The 24,997-nt window shown below is 37.8% G+C and overlaps 1 protein-coding gene across 1 annotated transcript; it reads right to left on the reverse strand.

The window, feature by feature from the left end:
* Window positions 1-1,174: 1,174 nt before the first annotated feature.
* On the reverse strand, window positions 1,175-22,042 carry LOC148213548 (uncharacterized). The gene is made up of 7 exons (XM_088132137.1): window positions 22,032-22,042; window positions 12,167-12,320; window positions 9,878-9,971; window positions 5,106-5,224; window positions 3,287-3,429; window positions 2,859-3,056; window positions 1,175-1,289 (listed from the first exon to the last, which is right to left on the reverse strand). Exons 1-7 carry the CDS (start codon window positions 22,040-22,042, stop codon window positions 1,175-1,177), a joined length of 834 nt encoding a protein of 277 aa, XP_087988263.1.
* Window positions 22,043-24,997: the final 2,955 nt, after the last annotated feature.

Consider the following 24,997-nt stretch of genomic DNA (forward strand, 5'->3'; position numbering starts at 1 on the left):
TAATTGGACAGTTCTGACAGTGTTTGAAAAGGGTTAGCCCTCAACTCCATTATGCTGGAGGTGAAAAATAATGAAGGGGTACTTATGTATACGATGTAGGCTTGTCCCACTATTGTTACATTTTGATTTAAAATCCATAAGTTGCTCATCATGATTCTGCTAAGAGGACTGGTATTTAAAGTTGTCAATGTGCTGTTGTATTATACACAAAAATTTGGAATTTATAAACATCTGAAGTAATTTGGATTTATTATGCATGGGGTATAGCAAGTATAAGAGAAAGATAGTGCCGCCCCAGAGTTACAAACCTGGACTGATGATATATGTTTGCTGCCTGCCTATGAACTGGGTCTCTATCAGTGTAATGGAAAGACAGATCAATATTACTCCATGTGGTCACGTTTTAAAACACAGAACTATTTTCCATAAGTATTTTAATATGTTCCTTTCTCCTTTTAACTTTTTTTCTATTTATTTTTGGTTCTCCCCACCACCACCCAGTGAGCTGGTGGGTATATTTGGAATCTTGAAAATACATTATAATTGCTCTCATAAAATGGTTGCTTCAGAGACTTCTATCTTCACAAAATGGCTGCCAAGCTTCCACAAGGCCTGCATTCAAACCCTGATCCAAGACAGTGTTCCAGAGAAAATGGCCTCTTTAAAATATACACAAATCTTCCTTTTCTTCCTCTGGCCACAGTTTGGGATGGGTCTTCATGCAACACCTCCCTCATATCTTACAACAACATCTAATAGAAGGAGGGCACAATCCTATATTCAGCCTGAGTTTTCCTATTTTGCTTTTTAAAATGCATCCCATAAGATTCCATTTTCAAATGCATGGAAGAGTTTGTTGTAATATTGTAGTGGTTAATCTCCTACACAGAGTTGTGTGGAGAAAATGAAGTTCTTGAGAAGCCCTTGGCAAGGAGGCTAGAACTAAATGTATTAAATACATAACCTAAAGAACACAAGGATTAGAAGAAATTATTCAAAGTAATCAAATATTTGTCCAGGGAGCATATTTTTGTATTCTGTAATGTTAAGTTTGGACATTATTGATGAAGTAGTCCCTAAATGATAGATGGTTAAGACAAGAAACATCCATGTGTCCATAAGATTTATTCCTTTAATCATGGCAAATCCTTCAGTCCTGTTGGAAAAGATAATGCTATAATATGGTGCATATTTTAGACAAAAAATTGCTTTCTAGTCTAGGAAGACAGTCCTCTGGCAGTTTTAGGATCCCATCCAGCATCTTCAGATTTGGCAAGTCGGAGAACACACTGTAGGATAATAAAATTGAGAAGGAAATTGTTGCTGTTATTTCCCCTTCATTATCCTAAACCTTAATGAACTTAATGTTGCTATTGCTATTATTCCCATAAGTAGGAGGACTTGGGTAAAACATGTAATATGCAGCTGAAAGTCTTTCTTCCACCTCTCCGAATTTTATATCTCAATTTCTGAATAGTAGATGTGTCCTTGATCCTTTTTTTTTTTTTTTCAGGTGGAAAGGGAATTCAGGGGTGGACTCCTAATCTTGTAGACTACCAGTGGATATGTATTATTTTATTTCTTCTGCACTATGACACAATTCTGTACTCAGTATGGATTTTCTGAGAACATCTATAGCTTTGCTCCCTTAAGGGAGACGCTCCCTTGGCGTCATACCCCCAATTTGTTTTGTCACCTCTGAAACTGGCTCTGTGTGTATACATATGTGTATGTGTATTTGTGTGTATATGAGAGAGAGATACCACAAACTGAAAAGTCAAAAGCAAGTAGAGGTGCAAGAAGAATATATTATAAGATCACACGACAAGGCAAACTGAAGAGATTTTTCTTGCCCCAGACAAAAACATGGTATCATCTTCTCCTGTTTCAAGTAGAAAAGTTGACTGGACTGGCAGCTGCAATACTGGCAATGGGAAAATGTTCTACACTGCATCCGAAAGCCTCATACTACTTTAGAAGGTGCCAGGCAGGGTTTGGGCATGTCTTTCTTCTCTAACTGATATTATTGATCATCTGTTATTTGGAATAGCTACCTCACTCAGCTTAGAAGCACAGGATGTGAGTATAGGGTTTTTGCATTGCTTCCAGACTATAGCACAGGGGGCTAGATATCATAACTTGCCATTTTCATATTTAGGAAAGTGCATTACTGAACTTCTAAGCATTCCCTTTTTTCTTGAACTTCATCTTGGCTGGCATTGAGAGCAATGGATAGACAAGTTCTTTGTAATTGGGCTATATTTCAGTTACTGTTATTAACCTTTGTTTCCTCAATCCATCCTCCACTCTCTGCAATTGGGGCAAGAAAGCTGGATGGGGCTCTGTTTTCTGGGAAATTGTTTACATATGATATTCAGATATGTTATTTCCCCTCAGTGACAACCAGTTTGTCCTATACATAAGCATTTTTGGCTCATGAATGGAACATTCTCTTACCCTTTATAGGAGTCACAGTTAAGCCAGAAATCCTCTTAGAAACTAGATATTCCTGACTCAACCAACCCAACAAACTGGTTACCTAGACAAGTTATTAAACAATAATTAAATGTTCTGATTTGTTCCAAAGCTGATAATCATTGAGTCCTAGTTTGGGATGAAACAAATAATGGTGAATTAGGGACTTCTTAGGTGAATCACAGTTTATGGCTATGGGAGAAGATGTACAGTTTGATGCTCAATCACAGCTTGATTTAGTCCAGTTTTACTGAGACTATGGGCACTGTGTGCATGCTATTTACTTTAATAAGTGATTTTTGGCCCCAGCTACTGTTTTACAAATATGCTTTCTAGGAATAACATTATCTCAAATTACACTTTAGTGGTTTCCAGGAACTTACAGCTGCCTGTAGTTTTCTTGAAATTCACAGGGGTTCCTCTTGAGAACAAGAGATTCTAATGGAGTGTATCTCAAGGCTGATAATTCATTTAAGGCTGCGATATTGTTCTCATCTAAGGACAGGTGTTGAATTTCAGGTATTTTTGGCAGCTGTTTGAAGGATGTAAAATGATTTTTGCTGAGTTTCAGTTCTTTGCATCTGCAAAATGCATAAAAGAATGTGCTATCAATTATTATACACAGAGAAAATAAAATTCTAGACTATAGCAAATCAATGTTTTTAAATGTCTTAAAAATAGACAAAGTTGTTCTTTTACTCTGGCAACTGGTTCATTTGCTCTGATTAAAACTGTAGCTGTGATTGTAGATGCATTGCCATTAATTTAAATGAAAAGTGGAAAAGTACCTATTAATTGAAAAAAAAATTACCTTGGCAAACATATGGCACTTAGATCTGTCAGTGAGTTGTCCACCAGCCAAAGCCTCTCCACTCGAATTAATCGACGGAGAATTCTTTTACAGTTGTCTATCTGGTAAGGATCTCCCAAATCTTGATATGAAAGATTTAAACTCTGATAGAGAAAAAGAATATTTAAATTAATTCATTTGAGTACCTAACAAAGATCTTTTCTGTACAGCGTCGTTCACAGCATGAATTAGAATCAGACTAAACCACATTCATTGTTTACTTTTTATACAATTTAATAAATAACAGTGTGGGGGGCAGTGTGGGGGTAAGGGAGGAGAAAACATCCAATACATACTGGAATCAGAGGAGAAAGGAGAAAGATTATTCTCTCAATTTTCACTTTTCTCAATAAAAATCCCTTCCAAAGCTTTTATTTACGTGTTACATATATCCCCTTTCCCCTTCCCCTTCCCCCTTTGCCCCTTCCCCCCCTTCCCCAATTTAAATAATGTAGACATGATATTTGGCCTTTAAATTTCTTGGGACACAAGACATTTTTTACTATTAAATAAAATGACTGGGTTATAGTACAATGAGAGAGCACATTCTAAGCTCATATAGGTTTTGTATATGAATTCACTAATACAATTAAACTGCTGAAATCCGTCCTTCAGTTTCTCAGAATTTTTCTTCTTGAGAGAGAGGCTGTTCTTACTTTATTTTACACTCATCTGCTATAAATTTTGTTCAGAAATTTTTTGATACTGTTTTTTTAGCTTACTTTTGATTGGAGATTCTGGTGTTGTTATTTTTTTTTTCTCTGTTATACCCTTCTATAGCACTCTACAACCACTCTGATGTCAGCATTTCCTGGTTTCCAAAAGCCAATGGGTGGTGTCCCCTCATAATGGGGGGAAGCCAGGGAGGCTGTAGACTGATGGGGAGAGGATTGCGCAATGAAAGAGAGGGACCCTTAGATATATTTCTGAATTATTTTGTAGCTAAGGTCATGAGAATCTAACCCGAACCATCTTTTCTTTTGAAAGCAAACAATATTTTTTTTTCTAACTGAATGAAAATGGTTTGGAAAAGTGGCAAAACACATTTTCAACACAGCACTAATTGTACACTAGCTCTGCAAAGCTCAGCTGTCACTTCTTTGCAGAACTAGGGTACAACTAGCGCTGTGTTGAAAAATTGGTTTCAACCTTGGTTTCAACCCCAACAGATAATCTGTTTTGATGGGGTGTGCTGCTATTATTTTATATTATTGGCTGTTCCTAGAACAGATTATTGAAACAATTACAGACAAGATACTTTGATGACAGAGGTTTTTCTTTCTAAATTCCCTTAACAATTTGGAACACAGATTTGATATGAACACCTTTGGACCTCTTTATTTCTCAGTGCCTATCAGATAGAACTATCATATAGTTCACTGGCTATCTGTTATCAGTCTACAAGGAACTTAACTCCAAAAGGAAAGTGAGATCTAAAATCTGCACCTGTTTTAAGGGAATTGGAAGTTTAAATGAGATTTATGTGGCAATGATAGCCTATAAATTATACAGTGTCTTGATAACAGACACCTATTTTGTAGCTAATTACAAACCAAAATGACTAAGAATGGATTGTGCAAGTTTCTTTTTGTTTCTGTCTATTATTTATTTATTGGTCATCCTTGCCATTTTTACTCTTACTTTTTTCTATCATATTTTTCCTTGTTTTTAATGTTTTATTTGTAACCACCCAGTCACTGGGAGTCGTGTGGCATATACATTTAATTAATAATAATAATAATAATAATAAGCTTCAAACGTTCACAACCTTAGAACTTACCACACAATTTTCCCAGTCTTCTTGTAACCACTGCTCCCACCTCTCTTTCTCTGTCATTTTTCTTCTTGCACAATGACCATGTTGTTCCCCTCTAAAAAAACATTCTTCTTCAGAAGGTCCTAAATGTATTTAGATATTTATCCATTCCAGTATCACATTACTACTTATAGATTTGAACATTTCAAACGATAAAAATAGATTACAGATTAAACTGATGTACAGAGAAAAGGTCAGAGGAGGAAACAGAAATACTTTAAGAATGGAAAGAATTCAAATGTTTATTTCCCACAACACGCATATGCATTTTTTGTTTTTCATTTTTACACTCTAATCAAATAAGGGCATTACTTCACTGCCAATTAACAGTATCACTCAAATATCACACTGGCAATACAGACCTCATTAGTGACTTATCACTATAGTGATGGCTAAATGATGCAATAAATTGTTAGCATGGAAAAATATGTAAATTTGCTGAACTAATGTTAGGATGAATATATACAATACAAACTGTGTGTGTGTGTGTACATACGCATGTGCAATGGGTGTGCATATTCCATTGCAGAATATTATGTCATAAGTGGGACCTTACCATTGAAAATACCTTTCCTAGTAGTTAGCCTTTAGGTAAGACCTATACTTACTATGCATTCAATCCATAATCTCCATCCACTTTAGGACTGACCCACACATCTCATAGTTAAACATCTGCTATAATTTTTCATGAGCATGAAACTGAGCAAACTCAGGGAGGCAGTGAAGGACAGGAAGGCCTGGCAGGATATGGTTCATGGGGCCATGAAGAGTCGGACATGACTTAACGACTGAACAACAAAATAATTTTTCAACTTCTTTGCTTCTTCCCTATTTCAGTTTTTGTAACCTTCCCTATGATGAAGAATTCTCAGCACCTGAAAACATGCTTATCATTTTGTGTTATTATGGCTGGATCTAGTAAAGGTGTCTTCCAGCTATAGATTGTGGATTTTTCCCCCATGGATATTCCTGTTATAACAGTTTCTTAGTGCACTATATAAGCATTAGGGTTGTGCATACTTCAAAAATGATGCAGAAGAAGTGCTTCAGACCTCATGCAAATGCAAGCATAACATTTCCTTGCTATTTGTTAAAGCAGTCCAAATTATTTCTGGCTTCTGTACAAACCTGAGGAAAATTGTGGCTGCTTTAAGGAGCTGTTGCAGTTATGTGATTCTTGATTGACTGATTGACTGATTGACTGATTGATTGATTGTTATGGAGTTGGTGTCAACCCCTAGTAACCACAAAGATAGAATCTCTGGAGGATGATCTACCTTCAACTTCTGGTCTTTCAGTGGTGCAATCACTGCTGTCATAATTGAGTCCATTTACCTTGCTGCTGGCTGTTCTCTCATCTTTCCTTCAACTTTTCCCCACATTATTGGCTTCTCAAGAGAGCTGGGTATTTGTATACTGTGTCCAAATTATGATAGTTTGCTGATAGTTTGAGCCTGTCACTTGTGTCTTGAATGAAAATGCTGTATCCATTTGTTGTTTTGGCTATTCATGGTATCCTCAAGAGTCTTCTCTAGCACCAGAGTTTGAAAGTACAGTATTAGTGCTATTTCTGTCCTGCTTCTTGGTTTCCTGTCCTACTTTTGCAGCCATATGACTTAATAAGCATATATATAGCATTACACACACACGCACATGCACACACACAATATTGTGTATTTCTATTCTTTGGACTTTCATAGTTTTTCTTTTACATAATCTTTCTTCTATTAATTGTTTATTTACAGCAGTTAATAAAACATTATAAATAAAATATTTAGTGTTTAAACCTCAAAGCAGATGAATCAGACATCTATCTGATATCTATCTGAGTATTTGAAACAAATATTAAAGAGGAAATTTGGAGGATCATGGATGTCTGTTCTTATGATAATGTTTTTGCCATATTGGATTGCTTTCAAGATTACATTTGGGGAGAAAATAATGAAGTTGTCTGCCAGGAAACCAAATTGGTATTTTTCATGATATCTATTCTAAATTCCTTCCTATCTCCAGTGCCAAATTTTGTTTTGTTCCATATGTCTTGTGATTGCTTCTTCCTCATAGGTATATATAGAAATAACACACTGCAATTCTGTAAATGATTGCTTAACTCCTGTTGTACATCATAAACAGAGATACCTTATGATTAAATCATTTTAGCTGATTAATCAACTGATTTTTTAATCAGCATATAGGCTTGGAATTTTGGAGGATACCAAGTTGGGAAAGGTACATCTTCTAGGTTTTTTGTGGGTGAAGGACAGTACTGAGTACTTTAAAAATGTAATCAGTCATAACTAGTAATCATAGATAGACTGCTGGTTTGTAAATTTGTGAATTCATCAAATTTCTCTTTGAATGGCACAGTGGACCAGTATTGTGATGTGATGTTGCAAAACATTCATCCACTTTGAAGGGTGGCAAATTAAGGAAGAGTAAAGAATTTTATTTGCCAAATATATGCAGACTTGAAAAGAAAAAACATCTGCCAGTGAGACTGGCTGAGTAACTATCCATTAACTACTGCCTGAGTCCTTATAGGTCTTTTTCTATCCTTATTTATTCTATCTTATTTAGCAGACATTAGCAGACAAATATCTTATTTAGCAGACATTCTACTAAATCAGGAAGGGTGACTTTGTGGTCCTCCAGTTGTTGATGAAATTTAGGCTACCATATTTGGGCTCCAAATATTGGCACAACCAGCAGATGGCAGCAAAACTGAGCATTTTTGTATATCTTTGGTGTTACCTGGTGATTGTCCAGAGTTTTGCAGCCCAAATATAATAGCCCTACTGAAATACAACTCCTATTATCCCCACCTAATGTAAAAAACTACTGGAAGTTGTAATTCAGCAATAGCTGGAGAGTCACAAACTTGGCATTTAGTAACCATAATCTGCTACTCACTGCTCCAAGAATAAGCAGTTTTAATGTCTTCATTTTGTTTCCTAAATACTAAAACAAACCAAAGGCTCAATACAACATTTTGGAGGCTGGCAAGTAATTCTTCTTGTACATTTAGTAGCTGAAATGATTAGGTGGAAATCTCTATGTGGTGTTTGAATGGAACATGCACTAGAGCTTGAGAATAGTTTCCCCAGCCCCTGATAAAAGCACAAAAACAAGTTTGGGTATTTCAGAAAGAGAGAGGAGGAAATAGCATGTAGTTTAGAAAAAAGGAGACAATTGCAATTGGGCTGTGGAAATATCAGAGCATAAATGAAACACACAGCAGGATCTCCTACAAGGCAGCAAAACCATTACCCCACTTCAGATTCCCTCAGAGAAATCTCCCACTGTGGTGCCTTCAACCAACACCTCCCATTCACTGTTCTTCTAGCTTTGTAACCTTCAAAGTACAAACTACTCTTTTTTGTCTGCCCCTGCAACTGAGGAATTTTACCTTCTGCAGATTCTAGTGATCTCTGAATCAGATTAAAAAAAGATTTTCAACCATCTCCTTTAGTTCCCTTCACTAAGATGTCTATGATAATTCTGGTTTATCATTATCAGTGGATCTGTTTAACAACAGGGATGATTAAGCAGAAGCCCATAATAATATTAAAAAATGTGTAGAATTTAATTTGCCTCCCAGCTAATAAATTATGCCCATGCCGATTAAATTTGGCCCCTGTAAGTAATCAACTAAATTTGTCAACCAATTAGGCCTATAAAACCCAGTCAGTTCAATGAAAAGGGCAGCTTTCTGGTCACATTTCTTCCAAGAAAAAAATATAATTGCCTATTCAGTGTAACTATACATCAAGAATGCACAAGCTGAGGTCTACTTTGTCTTATAATTGCTATTAAGACTGAAAGGAGGAAATATCAAACATATATGGAATAATTATATTAATTGGATTTAATTCAACTGAAATTAAATCAAATCCATTTTTGTTCTGAATTATTTCTTCATCATGACCCTGCCTAAACTTTGTTGTGTGGCCTCCAGCATGTCACTCAAAGGCCAATTGCGAGGCCCTCAGCCTCTTTTACACCTTTATTAGAGATCGTTGTGTTCTATACTGGTTGAAGCAGGTACAGAGTTGAAAGTTGCCTAGGAACCAGATGTCATGCCCACTATCAGTGGTAGTGAAAAGCACAAAAGCAGAACTCATAGCACTTATCTTAGCCAAGGATCTGGGTCCTAGCCTTTGAACTGTTCTGGATCCTGGTGCTTCCATCTCTACAGACCCTTTTGCTTATGATCTTGAACTCTGAAGTTACTGTGTGCAAGAGCAGAGGTCTCAGCAACCTGGGAGTGCACATTGTAAGGACAACCTCCTGAGAAGTAACAGCTTTCTCAAACGTTGTCACCTATGAAGTGCTGATAAGCACAGGCTGAGTCCAGAAGAAGTTCAGCCTATACCAGCCAAAAAGCACACATGGACAATTTGATTACTTGCTGCAAACAGTGCTTGCAATACCCTGTCTTGTGCTGTGTACCTGGAACCTTTGATTTTGCTTTGGTATTTGGATTTTTGACACTCATCTGCACTACAATCATATTTGTTGCCCATCTTTTTTCTGATATGTATTTATTTTTGGTTATTGACTTTTGAACCAGTTTTGGACACTCTTCTGTGAGGGGATTGGCTTCTGTGCTCTTGACCTCAGGCATCCAACTATTCCCTCTTTACTTGTGAGTCTGTGAAATAGAACATCAATCTAGAATCTGGCCATTCCATTCTTGTGTTATCATGGAGGTTACGAACAGTTTGTTATTGCTATACCTTCTCTCACTCGGGGGCAGCAGATTTGACTCCCTTGAACATCATTTTCTTCTAATTCATGCCAGGTAACATACTTGAATGTATCTGATGGAAGCTTGAAAGGAGACAAGCAAAATGAACAAAGTTTCTCCTGCCACATGTAGAGACAGACATAACTTACAACTGAGTTTTTCTATGGAATTGTACTTAGTAATTTGGGGGCTCCCAAACTATCTTCTCACCAGAAGCTCGACTCACACTGTACCCATCCTTCAAAACAGGCAGATGGCTGGGTCTCCTGTGATTCCCAATGCCTTTTGTGTCTTGCTCAAGGCTTGGCCGTGCAGTATGTATGTATGTATGTATGTATGTATTTATTTATTTATTTATTTAATTTGTATGCCACCCATCTCCCCCAGTGGGTGACTCTGGGTAGCTCACAATTAAAACCAAAGACCCAAGAACCATTAAAAAATGATACCATATAAATAGTTAAAATTAATTAATCAACTAAAAGCAGACTATAAAAACAACCCTGTACATAAATACTAAAAAATGTTCAAGATGACTGGGGGGCAAGGTTAATTACCCCAGAAGCCACTTCCACTGATGGGAACCCCCATCCAGCCCCCAGGCTTCTGGCATAGCCAGGATTTCATGCCTTTCCTGAAGGTCATGAGAGTGGGGGCACACCACACCTCGGGAGGTAGGTTGTTGCATAGAGCGGGGACCACCGCAGAAAAGGCAGCTGTGATGGGATGGACTTATGAAGGCCAGGCTCAGGGAGATAAGCGTGTTCTTAGCCCCCAGCAGGAGCGTGGGAAGTTCAGGAAGATGAGGCTGGCACCTCCCTAAGGAATTCACGGTGTTGTGGCTGGCTGGCTTGGGAACTAGGGTTCAGTCTGGGGAGATTTTCTGTCTGGAGGTTGTAGCTAATAAACGCAACAGAACTGTATTTGCATTGTCTCTTGGAGTTCTTTGGGCTGAACCTGACATCAATCTCCCCAGACTGAACCCTAGTTCCCAAGCCAGCCAGCCACAACACTGTGAATTCCTTAGGGAGGTGCCAGCCTCATCTTCCTGAACTTCCCACGCTCCTGCTGGGGGCTAAGAACACGCTTATCTCCCTGAGCCTGGCCTTCATATGTCCATTCCATCACAGCAGCTCACGTAACAGCAGTGTTATATTTGCCCCCCGGGGGGCATTCAGAACTGTCCACGCTGCCACATTCTGCACCAGCTGTAGCTTCCAGATATTCTTCAACGGTAGCCCCATGTAAAGCACATTACAGTAGTCCAACCAGGAGGTGACCAGGGCATGAATGACCATCTGGATGGCCTTCTGATCGAGGTAGGTAGACCTCTATGGAGCTTTGATATTTTTGGGGGGCCTTGAGCTTTCATACTGAAGAATATTCTGTATTAGTATCACCAATAACCCATCTCAGTAAGGACTGAAGCAAGGCCCAAAGAAGAGGCAGATGATGAGTTTGTTCCCTGTTGTTCTCCACTTGCCCTTAAGGCTAGGCAAGATAAAACCACCAGCAGTTCCATAAGTGTCCAGCAAGCATTATATGCCATGCTTAGATGGAACTGTTTCAAATCTTCTCTCTCCCATGTCCAAGAATCACCCTTACTTATCCCATTCCTGTTACTGTGGCTGAACAGAGTAAATAAACTGCACTTCCAACAGATCAGGTCTAAAAGCCTTTGCGAAAACAACAAATAGCGCCATATTTTTGTTATGAAGCAATGTTTTTGTAATGAAGCAACAGACTTCATTGCTTCATTAACTGAAGCAGGGCTGATAAGCTTCCTAGCAGGAAAAAAAAACAACTCCAGGTGGTAACTAGCAAACGGACCATAGATATGATTGGCCCTCCACCATGTCTGCTAGAGCAGGGTTCCTCAACCTCAGCAACTTTGAGATGGGTGGACTTCAACTCCCAGAATTCCCGAGCCAGCATGGGAATTTCTGGGAGTTGAAGTCCACCCATCTCAAAGTTGCTGAGGTTGAGGAACCCTGTGCTAGAGAGCACTTTGCACTCTGAAAATTCAGCCTTGCACCAACCAAAGACAATCAGTAACTGGAAAATAACAGCATCTAGCCACTAGTTTGGAAGCTTGGTGAGATCATGCCATTACTGTTTCAGGCAATTATAATACCAATCCTTTACAGCTGAAGGCTAAAAATAAAGAACAAGATTCCATTATCATAACTCAGAAGGAAAAACTAGCAGTGTGGTGCTAATATTGAGGTTACCATAAAGATCTGCTTCTTTCCACAGAACCCAGAACCAGAATGCTTACTGGAGAAGAAATTCCAGAATCATAGCTTAGCTGGTGAAGTCCTCTGTTCCTTGATGAGAACAATGACAAAGGAAGATCTGTATTGTTCAGTTCAGAGCAGGGAAATGAATGAGAAGTGCAAGATCGAAGTCGGCTTGGGTTCAGACCTGAGGAGCTAAACAGACAGCAATTTTAAAATACAGGGAGGATTCCGATGTGGGGAATCAAATCTGTAATCACTTTAGGACTCAGAAAAGTTAGAACTTAGGCCACGCAAAATAAAGGAGCAAAAAGTCATGTTAAAATTATCTCCATGTGCAATGCAGTGCTGGATTAGAGCATAAGGTAGCATTCAACATCCAGGAAACTCAGTATCCTAAAGCTAGACAGCACAGAATAAAAGAGAAAACATATGAAGTTGATACCCAAGAACGTTTTTTTTCCAGAGCAGTCAAGCCCCTTTTTATAAACCAGTGAGATACTTACAACTCTTTCCAAATTCCAAACAGCACTAACTTTAGCATGCTTCAACACTCTCCTCATAGCAGTTTTGGAGGGCCAATACAAAAAAGTCCCCTATGAGCTGAGACTGTGCCCCTGTGGACATGGGGCTGCTGAACCTGCAGCTCATGTCCTGCTGTACTGTACCCACCTTATAAATCCTTACCTGGTAAAACACCCAGGAAATTCCAATCTTTTCTATGTACAGTTGTTGTTATCAGATCAGTATGATTCAGTCTCCTTGAACGTAGCCAAAGGTTGTTATACTGCCTGTAAAATTAGGCAGACTTTGATTGTCCATTGATGAACCCACCACCAATTGTAATATTTTTATCTTGTTTCGTTTTTACTTTATTTTTATTTTTAATGTGTTTTGTCTGTAATTCTGGACAGTGACTGTAATAAAAGTGCTATTCTATGCACGATGTTGAAATGATCCTGGAGAAAACTTTAAATAGTAGGAATTGCAGCCCTGGACTATATCATAAACCTGCAATCTGCATTCACTTGAGAAATATTACAAGCAAGATATTATAGATACTGCCTCTTTCTGTGGAGGGATTCTTGCTGTAGTTTAAAAAATAATGCAATTCAGTGCCTCTACCTAGCTCTCTCTGGATAAATTCAATTTTCAAGCTTTAAAATCTTTTATTAACATCTTTTTGTACAAAAAATAGTGACTTACTTATTTTTATGGTTATTTTATTGTTCCCATTTTAATCTAAACTGCAGGTCTTGTCATGGATGTGATTGAAAACCTGAATAAATAAAGGTTCAAGGAAGATGGGGGGGAAGAGCTACTTATCTGAAGAATTACTGCTACTATGCTGACAAGTTTCCAAAGGCTTTGAGAAAAGAGATGAAATCTGAACATGAGAAACTTGTTTTATGTTGTAAGTAGTATTAAACATTATGTCAGCCTATCTCTTTGGTGAGCATAATGTGTGTTTAATGCCTTAACAGAACTGGGACAACACAGACTTGTGACAACATATTTCTGAAAGAATATATGCTAATACCTATATCCATAAATTAGGGGGGGGTGTCAGCCACAAAAATTGGTTTGGACTAACATCTGATTATTCAAGGAGATCCCAATTCAACTTTGACTCTGAATCCATGACTTGATTCAGAAATTCAAATTATCCTTCAAAAACAGCAAAGAACTTTTTTAAAAAAAGAAATGTTTGATAGTATTGGATGAAATTTGCAGCAGTGGTTGCCCCTGATGGAATAATGCATGTCAACTTTCACACAATGGATAGAGGATTTTTGTATTACATACCTTTAAATTTGGAGTTTTGAAAAAAAAATGAAACTGCTACAATTGTTTCTTCTGAGCTGAATTGGAGGACATTTTCAGATATAATGCAAAATTACAAGCAATATAGTTTGTCATTATTCCTACTCTTTACTGTGATTGTAGATCCAAATAAAACTATTTACTGGTGGCTAGATAAGATGGGAATTGTAATCCAGATGATGATGAGGAAACCTGAATAGAGAACATTCATAACAAATAGAGATGTGCAAAACTTTTCATTTGGGAAGAAGAAAATTCTGGGAAACTGAAATGTCCTGCCCTTCTTCCAGATCATACTGTCCATTCCCAAAAGGGCCAGATTAGTGGTCCACAAGAAGAATGGAACATTCTAGAGTTCTCTGGAACATTCCACCACTAGAATGAAACATCTCACACATACTTAACAGCAAGACAAGTGAGAAAAATCTCTTGTTATCATTGGGTCAGATCTGTCTGTGTAAAGCATATAGATCAGACTTGCCTACTTTTTCCTTTTTGCCTTTGTCCTGTCCTCCATTTTAATGGGAGATGGGTTTAATTTTATACAGGCACTGTACTTGAGTGTATACAGTTTATTATTTTGTCAGGCAAGGGAATTGAAATTGCTTTCTTCTTTATTGCATAAATTGTATGATTTTCATGGTTGTGATTTCAAGCAAATGAACATCTTTAAAAACAGAGAAATTTACCAAGGAAAACCTTGATAGATATTTCTGTTGATCTTTAGTAGCATAGCCAATTCTCCAAATCATACTCCTATTATTTTACAAGCCCTATGATCTGTCACAAAATATGATTGTAACAGCTGCACAAGGGAACTGAAAGAGTTCTGCAATTGTTAAATGCTCCAGTAAGAATGGTAATGGAAAGATTCTTGTATGCAAGATATAAGGCTAATATAAAACAATGCAACTGAGCCATTGTTACCATTTGGGGGCCCTGCTGAACAAAATCATAAACTGAATAGCAAAAACTATTGCTGAGAAACATATAGATATGTTTCTGCAAAAAAAAAATTATTTGGTGTTTTTCGAGTTCAGGAAGTAATATTGTCCTGATTTACCTGGATATAAACTTCTGAACATTTTTTATATATAGGCACGTGAATGGAGGAATTCTATCAACATTTTATACTTAGAACTTAAAAAAAAAATCTTTGATAAAATTCCTTGTCAAAGACTCTTAATTAAATTTAGTGGACTTGTCTTTTCACAGAATGCCAATTGGTTAAAAAACAGACAGCAGAGAATAGGAATAAATGGGCAATTTTCTCAGTGGAGGAAAGTAAGAAGTGGAATTCCTCAAAGAGCTTTTTTTAATGTGTTCATAAATGATCTTAACTAAGGGGTAAGCCTTGAGCTAGCCCTGTTTGCAGAAGATACTAAACTATTCAAGGTGCGATTGTAAAGAGCTTCTGAAGACTCTTGTTAAATTGGTTGAATGGTTAACCAAATGACAAATACAATTCAGTTTAAATAAGTATAAAGGGATCAGATTGGAACAATCCCCCCATCTTCACTGATAGGTTCAGGGCTATCTGTAACTAACCACAAAAAAGGATTTGGGGTGACAGTGGGTAGCTCAATGGAGATGTCAATTCAGTGTGTGGCAGTTGTGAAAAAGGGAGCTTTTATGATAGGAGTCATTAGGAAAGGGACTGAAAGCAAAATTGTCAGCTTTGTACAGGTAGTCCTCATTTAGTGACTGCCTTGTTTAGCAGCCATTTGCAATTATGACAGTAATGAAAAAGTAACTTTATGACCAATCCTTGCATTTATGACCTTCACAGGTCTGTAAAGCAAAGGAAAGATGAAGTAAGATCATAAGCACAGTCGCAGTTCCACTTAGCAACCAAGTTGCTTAATGACTGAGTTGCCCATCCCAATTGTGATCACTAAATGAGAACTACCTGTATTGCCTTAAAATAAATCTCTGAATCTGGAGTACTGTGAATAGATCTTATTGCCACAATTGGAAAAGGATATAATAAAGCTGGGAAAAATGCAGAAGAGGGCAACCAAAATGCTTATGGGGAGCAAACACCTTACTTACAAGAAAAGGCTAGAATATTTGGACTCTTCAGGCTGCAAAAAAGGTGGATGAGGGGGGTATGATTGAGTGTATAAACTGAGACATAGCCTGGAGAAATTTTCTTCTCTCTATCAAAACACCAGGTTAAAAAACAGACAGCAGAGAATAGGAATAAATGGGCAGGACTGGAAGCCCTCCAATGAACCTGATTGGAAGAGGATTTAGAACAGACAAAAGAAAGTACAACAGAAAGCACTTCTTACACAGTGGTAATACTACTAACTTGAATGGTGGCTTTAAAAAGATATGGTCCTGGAGAAGAGGTCAGTCAATGGCTATTGATTGTGAAGACCCAGGTTGGGGGCACCCTAGATCCACATAGCAGTTGCAGAAAACAATAGCAGGAGAGAGATATATCACTATCTCTTGCTTGTGTGGGCCCAAGCAGCAGCAGACTAGCCACTGTGAAAAACAAAATATTAATAGACTAATATGGCCTTGGCCTGATCCAGAACTGTTATTCTGTTCTTATGAATCCTGTGCATTGTTACAAAGATAAATCTTGGGTTTCCTAAAACAGGTAATCTGCTTGAGGGGAAAAAAAAAATCAACAAGACTGCACTGAGCACCACAGAAGCACATCTATAACTATAGACCAGCTGTGTATAAATTGCCCATTATTATTGGTCTTCTCATTAAGAGTCCATTAACCTTTTCCTGACATTCATAAGCAAGGGAAGTGAGTGATCAGAATCATATCTGCTCCCCGTGCCCCTGATACTCCCATACATTAATAGTAGGTCTTGCTCAAAACCTTGGCATGGATTTAGGCATGTAACCCAAAATGCACGCAACCCTGTCTCTTAACCCAATGTAAATGGTACCATTTAGTAGGTGGAAATTGAGGGTAAGGCTAATGGGTTATAATGATCTCTTCAGAGTGCCAGTTTTCTAAAATGCAGTCTGAACATGTATCAATTATGAGAGTCACTCAGTCAATGTTGAGTGAATACTGTGCTATATTTTGGTCCATAACGTATCACCCCATTATCAGAAAACAGAGTTCAGGGTTACAGTGGGAATGATAAGCTTCAGAGATTTCAGTCCAAGGAGAAATCTGAGCAGCAAATATTCTATAAAACATTTCTATGAAATATGAGGTCTGTAGATCAAGACATCCTTCCCATTTCCTGTAATTTCCACACCGTGCCCAAGGAGAGCAGGACGTTCGAGCAACACTTCATCAGAGAACAGACATGGCCATTGTCACTGATAGCCCGTTGCTGTTGTGAGCTGTCCATGGTTCTGCCTGCCTTCAGTTAATCCTTATTGAGCACATTACAAAGCTGTGAAAAACTTCAATCTAGCAACTTGATTTGAGGGCAATTATACTGACTTTTCAAATTGGCTCGATAATTCAGATACTTCAGAATAAATTGATGATTTAAAAGAGTATTTTGGGAGGGGGATGCATAAAAGCCTCCCCCGCCCTTCTCGTGAATTGATTTGACTTTCCAAATCAACCTGATTCAGATATTCAGTTCAAAGCATGGAATTAAATTGTGCTGATTTTCCAAATTAAATAGCTAATTTGAATCAAGTTTGAGTCAAGTTTGCATAAACTAATGCCCATGAATTAAGCACAGATAATTGAAGAGATGTCAGTGTCTCAAATGAAGGCTTTGTAAACCAAATCTATCAGCATATAATTCTATGTGATCTGAAACCTTGTTCAGTTGGAATTGCACTATGAAGTCTGACTGGGCAGAGTTCCAGATCACCTTGCAGCTTACATACAGATTTCCATCTTTCAACTGCAGATATTGTTGGAGTTATGAGACTGATGATATTTGTTAAAGAGACAGTCCCAGAAGCATCGAATCTTTGCTTTTCTTCCTATGGATCTCAAGGGACATTAGAAGTAGTGCTATCTTCTTGTCCCTCTCACTGTCTTTGCTTTGCTTAGTTGGAAGATTGATATTCTTAGAACCTCCCCTTCAGTCTGCTTCCTACAGGAAGAATGGGTTCCTTCTCCTCCTCTTCCTCCTTCATCATATGGACAGAACATTCAAAGGTTCAAGCTTTCTATCATAGCATACATTCTATAGAACATAACTTTCAAATCTCAATATTTTTCACCCTCATATCCCTCACCCCTCAAATACTAACCAGAGCTGCTGGGAGCTTCAGTTCAACAATATCTGGAGATCCACATTTTTCTACTCCTGTCATAATGATTGAAAAGGACTCTAATGTGATGTAGTACAGAAGACATACTTTCTGTGTCTGCTCATATGTCACCTGGTGTCTCTAAGGTGATGTAGTAGGTAAGGTGTTTGTCTTGAGCCAGACAGACCTAACTGCTGACATGTCTCTTTAGACTTCTTTTTGATAAGTGATTCATAAAAAAGCAACATAATGATAAAGCAGATAAATGGACATAAAATTCTATGAGATCCAACATGGTGTAATGCTTAAGTGTTGGACTAGAACCAGGCAGACTCAGATTTATGTCAACTCTCAGCCATGTAAGCTCACTGGATGACTTTGGGCCAGTCAGTATCTCTTATCCAAACAACCTCCCAAGGCTGTTGTAGTATGGAAAAAAATGGAGGAGGGAATGTTATGTATGCTAGCATTGGGCTAAATGGACAAATGATTCAATCTGGTCAAAGGTGGCTTATTAAGTTGTATTTAAGCTGGACAGTATTTCAGGTCATAAAAATGCTGAGATTCTTTGATTGTACTTATTCAGTTCATTTGTTTTTAAAACTGGGTGCAGTGGTCAGTTCAGCTGAATAATTCCCCATTATTATCCCACTTCATTCCTTATTATTGCTTCTTAAGAGTGAACTAAAAATTTTGTGGTGCAAAATTAGCATGTAAATAAATAAATAAATGCCTCTCTGTAATATGTGCTTTTGATTTTTTGAAACAATGGGGGGTGGCAATGGAAATGAGATTCAGACTATTTCACTATGTAGATCCCTCTCCCATTTTGTCTGCAGTGAGAAATAGGTTGTAACCATAAATCATAGGTCATGATTTGTTGTCAATTCTACTTCTAAGAGAAATTTGTTTTGCAAAATGCCTTTACAGGAATCTATTGTGCTCATAAGACTCTTAGATCATTTTGGTTTTTCTCTCTCTCAAGAAATTTACAATGAGATAGACAAATATGTCTGAAAAGAAACCTATCTTCTCAAAAATAGGTCTCCAAGGACAAATCAGATGGGCTATAACTCAATGACTTTTATTCCAATTCACACACGTATGCTCATTGCTCATCAGCAATGAATTCAAGTGATTACCCGTACATATGAATGAACCACTCAGTATCTTACAACTCAAAATTAGCTTCAGCTCAGTGTTTTTAAAATGGAGACAATTCATCTGAAAGTTATTGACTGTTGAATAATCAAGTGAAAATGTTCATGTGTGAATGAACTTTTAGAAATATTGTTGTCTGTCTACTCAACCTTGTTTTGGGATGTGTTGGAAGTTCTAAATGCAAACTCTGTCCCCTTCCAAAACAAAGTTGACTTTTGCAAATCACATCACAGTTAGAAGTGGATCACAGATTTGTAAGTGCTGAAAGGCACATATAGAATAGCAGTCTGCACTTAATTAAAATGCAAAAATTACATCTGTTAAGTTTCTCTTTTATATTGAACATCACAAATCTCCAAAAATGGATACTGTTTAAGTTTTTACACAAATGTGAGATCTGTCTAGAAAAAGGGTGGGTAACCAGTGTCCCCCACATAAAAGCAGCTTTGGGAGGGGGGCAGTCTCAGATGTCCCTTCCATCACAACTGCTAAAAATTGGCAACACTATCTTCTCTCATTTTAAGGTGAGAAAAATACCAGAATTATAGTGGTAGCTCTAAAATAGACTTAATCAAGTTTTTAAATCCAAGAAAATATTTTAAATTTCCATCAAGTCCAAAAACCAGAACATTCTAGCCCCATCCATATATGTAACATGGTCTGTCTATTTTGCATCTTCACTCCACCCACTACAGCTTTCATCTCTCCAAAACATATTAAACCCTCAGCCATCAAAAGATTGACCACCTATGAAGTAGCACATGGGAAGATAGACTGATGCTCTCCAGAGATTGGTGGACTCCAATTACTGTCATCTGTGGCCATAATGGCCATTGGTAGGTATTGGAATTTTAATCCACTATTCTGGAGGGCATCAAGTTGTTTACATCTTCAAATACAAGAAAACATACCTGAAAGGAAATCAGAGTCACAAAAGCTACCAAATACCATTTGAATTCCAATATTAGAGGATGAACACATCCATTAATAAAACTAAGAGGGAAAAAGATGGAATTGGGACAGGAAGTTATACATGCACAGAGAGGATCATATAGTTGGAAGGGTGCTTAATGAAGCAATCCAAATTAAATCATCCTCAACAGATGGCTGGTTAGCCTCTGCTTAAACACATCCAGTGAGGGGGAGTTCACCATCTCCCTAGGTCAATCTCCCTATCAAACTGCCCTATTAAGAACTGTTATTAACATTTGATTGAAGTCTTCCTTCTTTGAATTTAATTCCTTTACAATATATCCTATGCTATGAAACAAAAGAATGTGTTCCAGTTTCTCTGAACCCTTGTTAAAATGGGTTACTTACTTTATAATAAGTACCTAGGAATTAGATTAAAGGATGACTGTTTTGCCTCTCAAGAGGATGGTTAAGTGGGTTTCTAGTGACCCAATGACAACACTGACACAAAAGGTTTTGGGGTATGATGACCAATTTTTGAAATGCAATGTTCTCATTCCAGGGCAGGTCTTGAAGCAAGGCAGAGGATGTAGACCAGGAAGTCCTCCCCCAACCACCCAAAAGCTCAAGTTTTAATAGTGGTTTCCTTCAAACTGAGCTTGATTCTTGATGACTACAAGGACATACTTTCTTGGTTTGCTGTCACTTTCTCCTGGGATTTTTTTTTTTCAATTCTGCAGCCTGGTTTACAGTCCTGGGATTGCTTGCTTGTGCCCCATCTTAGTGCTAACCAGGTCTGAACCTGCTTAGTTTTTTAAAATCAGCCAAAGTCTCAGAAGATCCTGCCACATAACTAGACTAGTAGTGGTTTGTGATCCTACTGTTTTGGAGAATTCCCAGAAAATATGCCTGCAATTCACCTAATGTGTACAACTTCTAAACATCCAATGATCAGATGAGAAAATTATATCAATCTCTCCCCTCTGAACTTTTTATCTGGCACCTAGCCTAAAATCACTATAATAACCACACTTTATCCTCTTGGCTTGTTGACAAGCTTCTGAAGGAAAAGGAGGAAAGATGGCTTGTTTTCTACCCATTCAGCCTTACACTGAAACCATCTGAATGCTCCAGAGTGTTACAGAGCAACTCTTTATTCTTAATCCTGCTTGTTTGTTCACTCACCATTGTTTTGATGCCCTTGGCTATTTCTGTGCTTCTAGCATAAGAGCTTGGTAGCCCCATTTGGACATGTTAGAGGTATTACCCACCACAATGTCTCTTTAGGGATCCCATTAGAATTTTTGGAAGATTAGAAGAAAACCATTTGGAAGCAGACTTGCTAATGCAGATGCCCTGCAAAGTGAGGCTATATAGTGAATGATTACCCCAAACATTATGGTACTCATTTTATGCTACAAAGAAAAATGCCTCCAACTCACAATTCAGGTCCAATTACCCTAATTAGCCTTATCACATACAATTAGCCTTTGCCGGTGGATGTATAACTTGCACGCCAGGCTAGCTGTCAATAATCTAAGCAATTGTACTTTAAATATTGCATTGGAGTGGCTGCTTAAATCCACTTTTCATAAATAATCAATTTCTTTGGCAACACTTTTTGCCCCTACAGTAATGACATTTTCCGCTATGCTTCATAACCGAAAAGCCAGCCTCAGCTATTCAACGGCTGCTGCTAATTGTATATGTATAAAGACACTCAACCTTGTAACTCTATCTTGGTTTTTTAAAGTGTGTCAATTCAATAGTGCAAAGACTAACATTACTTTTCCACTTTCTGTTTCCTACCTTTCAGACATGGTGCACTGCTGTGAGATGTTTTCAGGATTCTCAGGGCTCTCATGAAACTGTTTGAGTTCTGCAGAAACATTTCTTTTTGTCTTTCATGCTCCTTGCTTTACAACCCAGCATCCTTTCCCTTTCCAAAATGCAAACTCCCCTTTGGGGTCCTGGCTGAAACTCTAGAGATGAGATATTGTCAAGGAGACTGCCTATCCACTGAGCAATGCCTGTTTGCTTTGGGAGGTCCTGTTACCAATCTCTTAATTGCATCAAAGGATTTTCTGCGTTCCTCCAACCACAAGCAAAGGGCTTGCATTCTTCTTTTTCTTTGGAGGCTATCACTATACTAACCCAATTTATTACCTGGATGAATCTGTCTGGCTTGCACTCGTTTCCATCCACTAGCATTTTTAAACTGTCTCTCCAGGTTTGAACAATGAAGAATGCTGTAAAGGCAAGGTTTGCATTTCTCTCAGAAGGCCATTTGTCTTAGGATTATGGAAGATGAAGTCAACCACATCTGGAGGGTGCCAGATTGAGGAAAACTGCATTAGAATATGGTGAGACAAGACTGTACGTATCTGTACCATCCAAAATATCCTAAGGACAAATTCAATTGATCTTGTTGTTGGATCCTCCAAGGATGGTGATCTTTAGGAGAGGCAGAACTTGGCCCACAAGTGAACCTCTCATTAAGTGGTAAGGCCTGTGTTGATGTTACATCATGTACCTGAGAAATTTATGTAAATGAGATACTGCTTGTTATAGTGGATAGGAACACAGAAAACCACCATGTAATAGGCTAAACTATTTGTCAATCTACCCTGGTGTTGCCTGTTGCCTGTTCTAGCTGATAATAGCTACTAATCTGGCATAATTGTGCTACTTGGATACTTTAATTGGAGAAGTCAAGAGTAAATCTACAGCTGATCACTAGTTCACAGCAGAGGGTAGGTTTAAACTTCTATTCAGTTGCCAAGCTACCTGCTTAGAAATCACTACTTCGTAGCCTAGCCTACCTCAGAGAACTGTTATGAATCTAAACTCCTGCTCTCAATTAAAGGGAATGAATGGGCCTCTTGAGATAATTCAGTGCATTTTATAAACCTCTCCCCAAGGCCATCCTTCTAATTTACCAAATCAGTTTTTTAAAAACTTTTGTTGTGATGTGGTAAATGAACGCTATTGCCAGCTTAGTCATCGTTTTGATTTAGACTTGCTGTTCTTCTGATATTGGTGCTGTTGGTATGTATGTGGTTTTTGTGAGTGTTGCTTTGCATTTTTAAAACAGTTTTAAGGAAGCCTAAGATTTCTTAGAAGACTCAAATAGAATAAATATTGCAAATAAATGGAAATGTTGAACGAAAGATAGATAAAGTGATCTTTGGGTGATTTTTGGTGTAAAACAAATCCCATATATAAACATGTATGTACATTTTTGTTGCTCTTCTTTTTTTAAAAAAATACACAAACAAGCCTTCCCCTATTGTGTACATGGGTTTTATATTATACATAAGAGGTCCCTTTGTGTTGCCAGGAGTGCTGATTGTCATTTTAGAGGTTTCATGGAAAGAGTAGAAAGAACCATTCAGGGAGTACATGTTTTGTGTGCAGAAAGGTGCAGTTTTAGTTCTGGGCATCTCTAATTAAAAGGTCTTAAAGAAATTCCTTTGCAATCAGAATATTCAATGCCAACCAGATGAGATGTACAAGGACTCTGACCTGATATAAAGATGTTTCCAGGGGTAAACTTGCTTCCATGTGCATGTAGGAAAGTATACATTATAGCAATTCTTTCTTTCTTTCTTTCTTTCTTTCTTTCTTTCTTTCTTTCTTTCTTTCTTTCTTTCTTTCTTTCTTTCTTTCTCTCTCTCTCTCTCTCTCTCTCTCTCTCTCTCTCTCTCACACACACACACACACACACACACACACAGCTTTTGTTTAGACCAACTATAAACTGGGTTATATTATAAAGCACACAAAGCCTTTAATGAGGATTGTTTGGTCTCGGTTTAGTGTGTATGAATCAAGCCATGCATGGCTTATTCAACTAAATATGGGTAAACAAACAAAATTATTATCAGCCGCTGTAGGAATTTCATGTTTTGTTTCTCTAGGCTATCTATTCTGTTACTAGGTCATTAGATTGTACTCATGTGTTGAACATCTGTATTAGCTGAGCTTCATTTATTGAACAAATAAGCAAATTATGTTCTGCAAAATAATAATGTAATGATGGCTGTTTTACTTTTTTTTAAAGCATCAAAATACTAGAAAATATTAATTTTAATGCTAGAAATAAGAAATGCACGGTGCTCAGTGAAAAGAGAAATAAAGAGAAAAATAAGGAAATAATCTTTAAATTATAGTGTGCTGCAATATGAGTGGGTGGTGTGTCATGATGTATTAATTTTTCTCTTGCAGAGGTACCATTTCACTTACGGATATGCATTCCTTTTCGCCTTATAAAAGAAGGAGTTCTAAAACTTTTAAAAGTCATTGCACAGCCACTCTAGAGCAAGGTTAGGTAGTTCACACACTCTTTGCTGAATATTTCACCATTAGTTTGGGGGTCACACAACACATAAAGGCAAAAAGCATGGTTTATAAATCAGTATCTGCCTTCAGACATTGCACTAAACCAAAAGTCAAACAAATCACATTATGGCCCAGCATAGCATGTATGATTGGCTCCAAGTCCTGCATGACTGAATGGGGATGACCTCAAGGCTGGTATGACAAAGAAGTAATGGTGCTAGTGAATTGATTCTCTCACAACATGAAAGCAGAGCTTTGGGCCCAATATAGTTTTCCAGTCTTCCGAAGGATCAATTTATTCAGACCAGGAAAGGACAAAAACTCCTACCAGTTTCTAGTGTTTTATTAAATACCACAGATTTTTGAACATTCGTGTTGTGCGGCAGTTAGGCCCCTTCCTGGATCAGGAGGACCTCCTCACAGTCACTCATGCC

This window comes from Python bivittatus, unplaced genomic scaffold (genome assembly GCF_059951505.1).
Source record: "Python bivittatus isolate LINGU-HERP-01145 unplaced genomic scaffold, Pbiv_v1 ctg000980_np1212, whole genome shotgun sequence".
NCBI classification, from domain to species: Eukaryota; Metazoa; Chordata; class Lepidosauria; order Squamata; family Pythonidae; genus Python; species Python bivittatus.

What these genes read in the sequence shown, in the direction of transcription:
- LOC148213548 (XM_088132137.1), bottom strand. An exon ending in AGTGCCATATGTTTGCCAAG is followed by an intron (nt 3,057 to 3,286) that starts GTAATTTTTTTT and finishes TGCATTTTGCAG; the next exon opens with ATGCAAAGAACTGAAACTCA. An exon ending in CAAGAAAACTACAGGCAGCT is followed by an intron (nt 1,290 to 2,858) that starts GTAAGTTCCTGG and finishes ATTATCCTACAG; the next exon opens with TGTGTTCTCCGACTTGCCAA.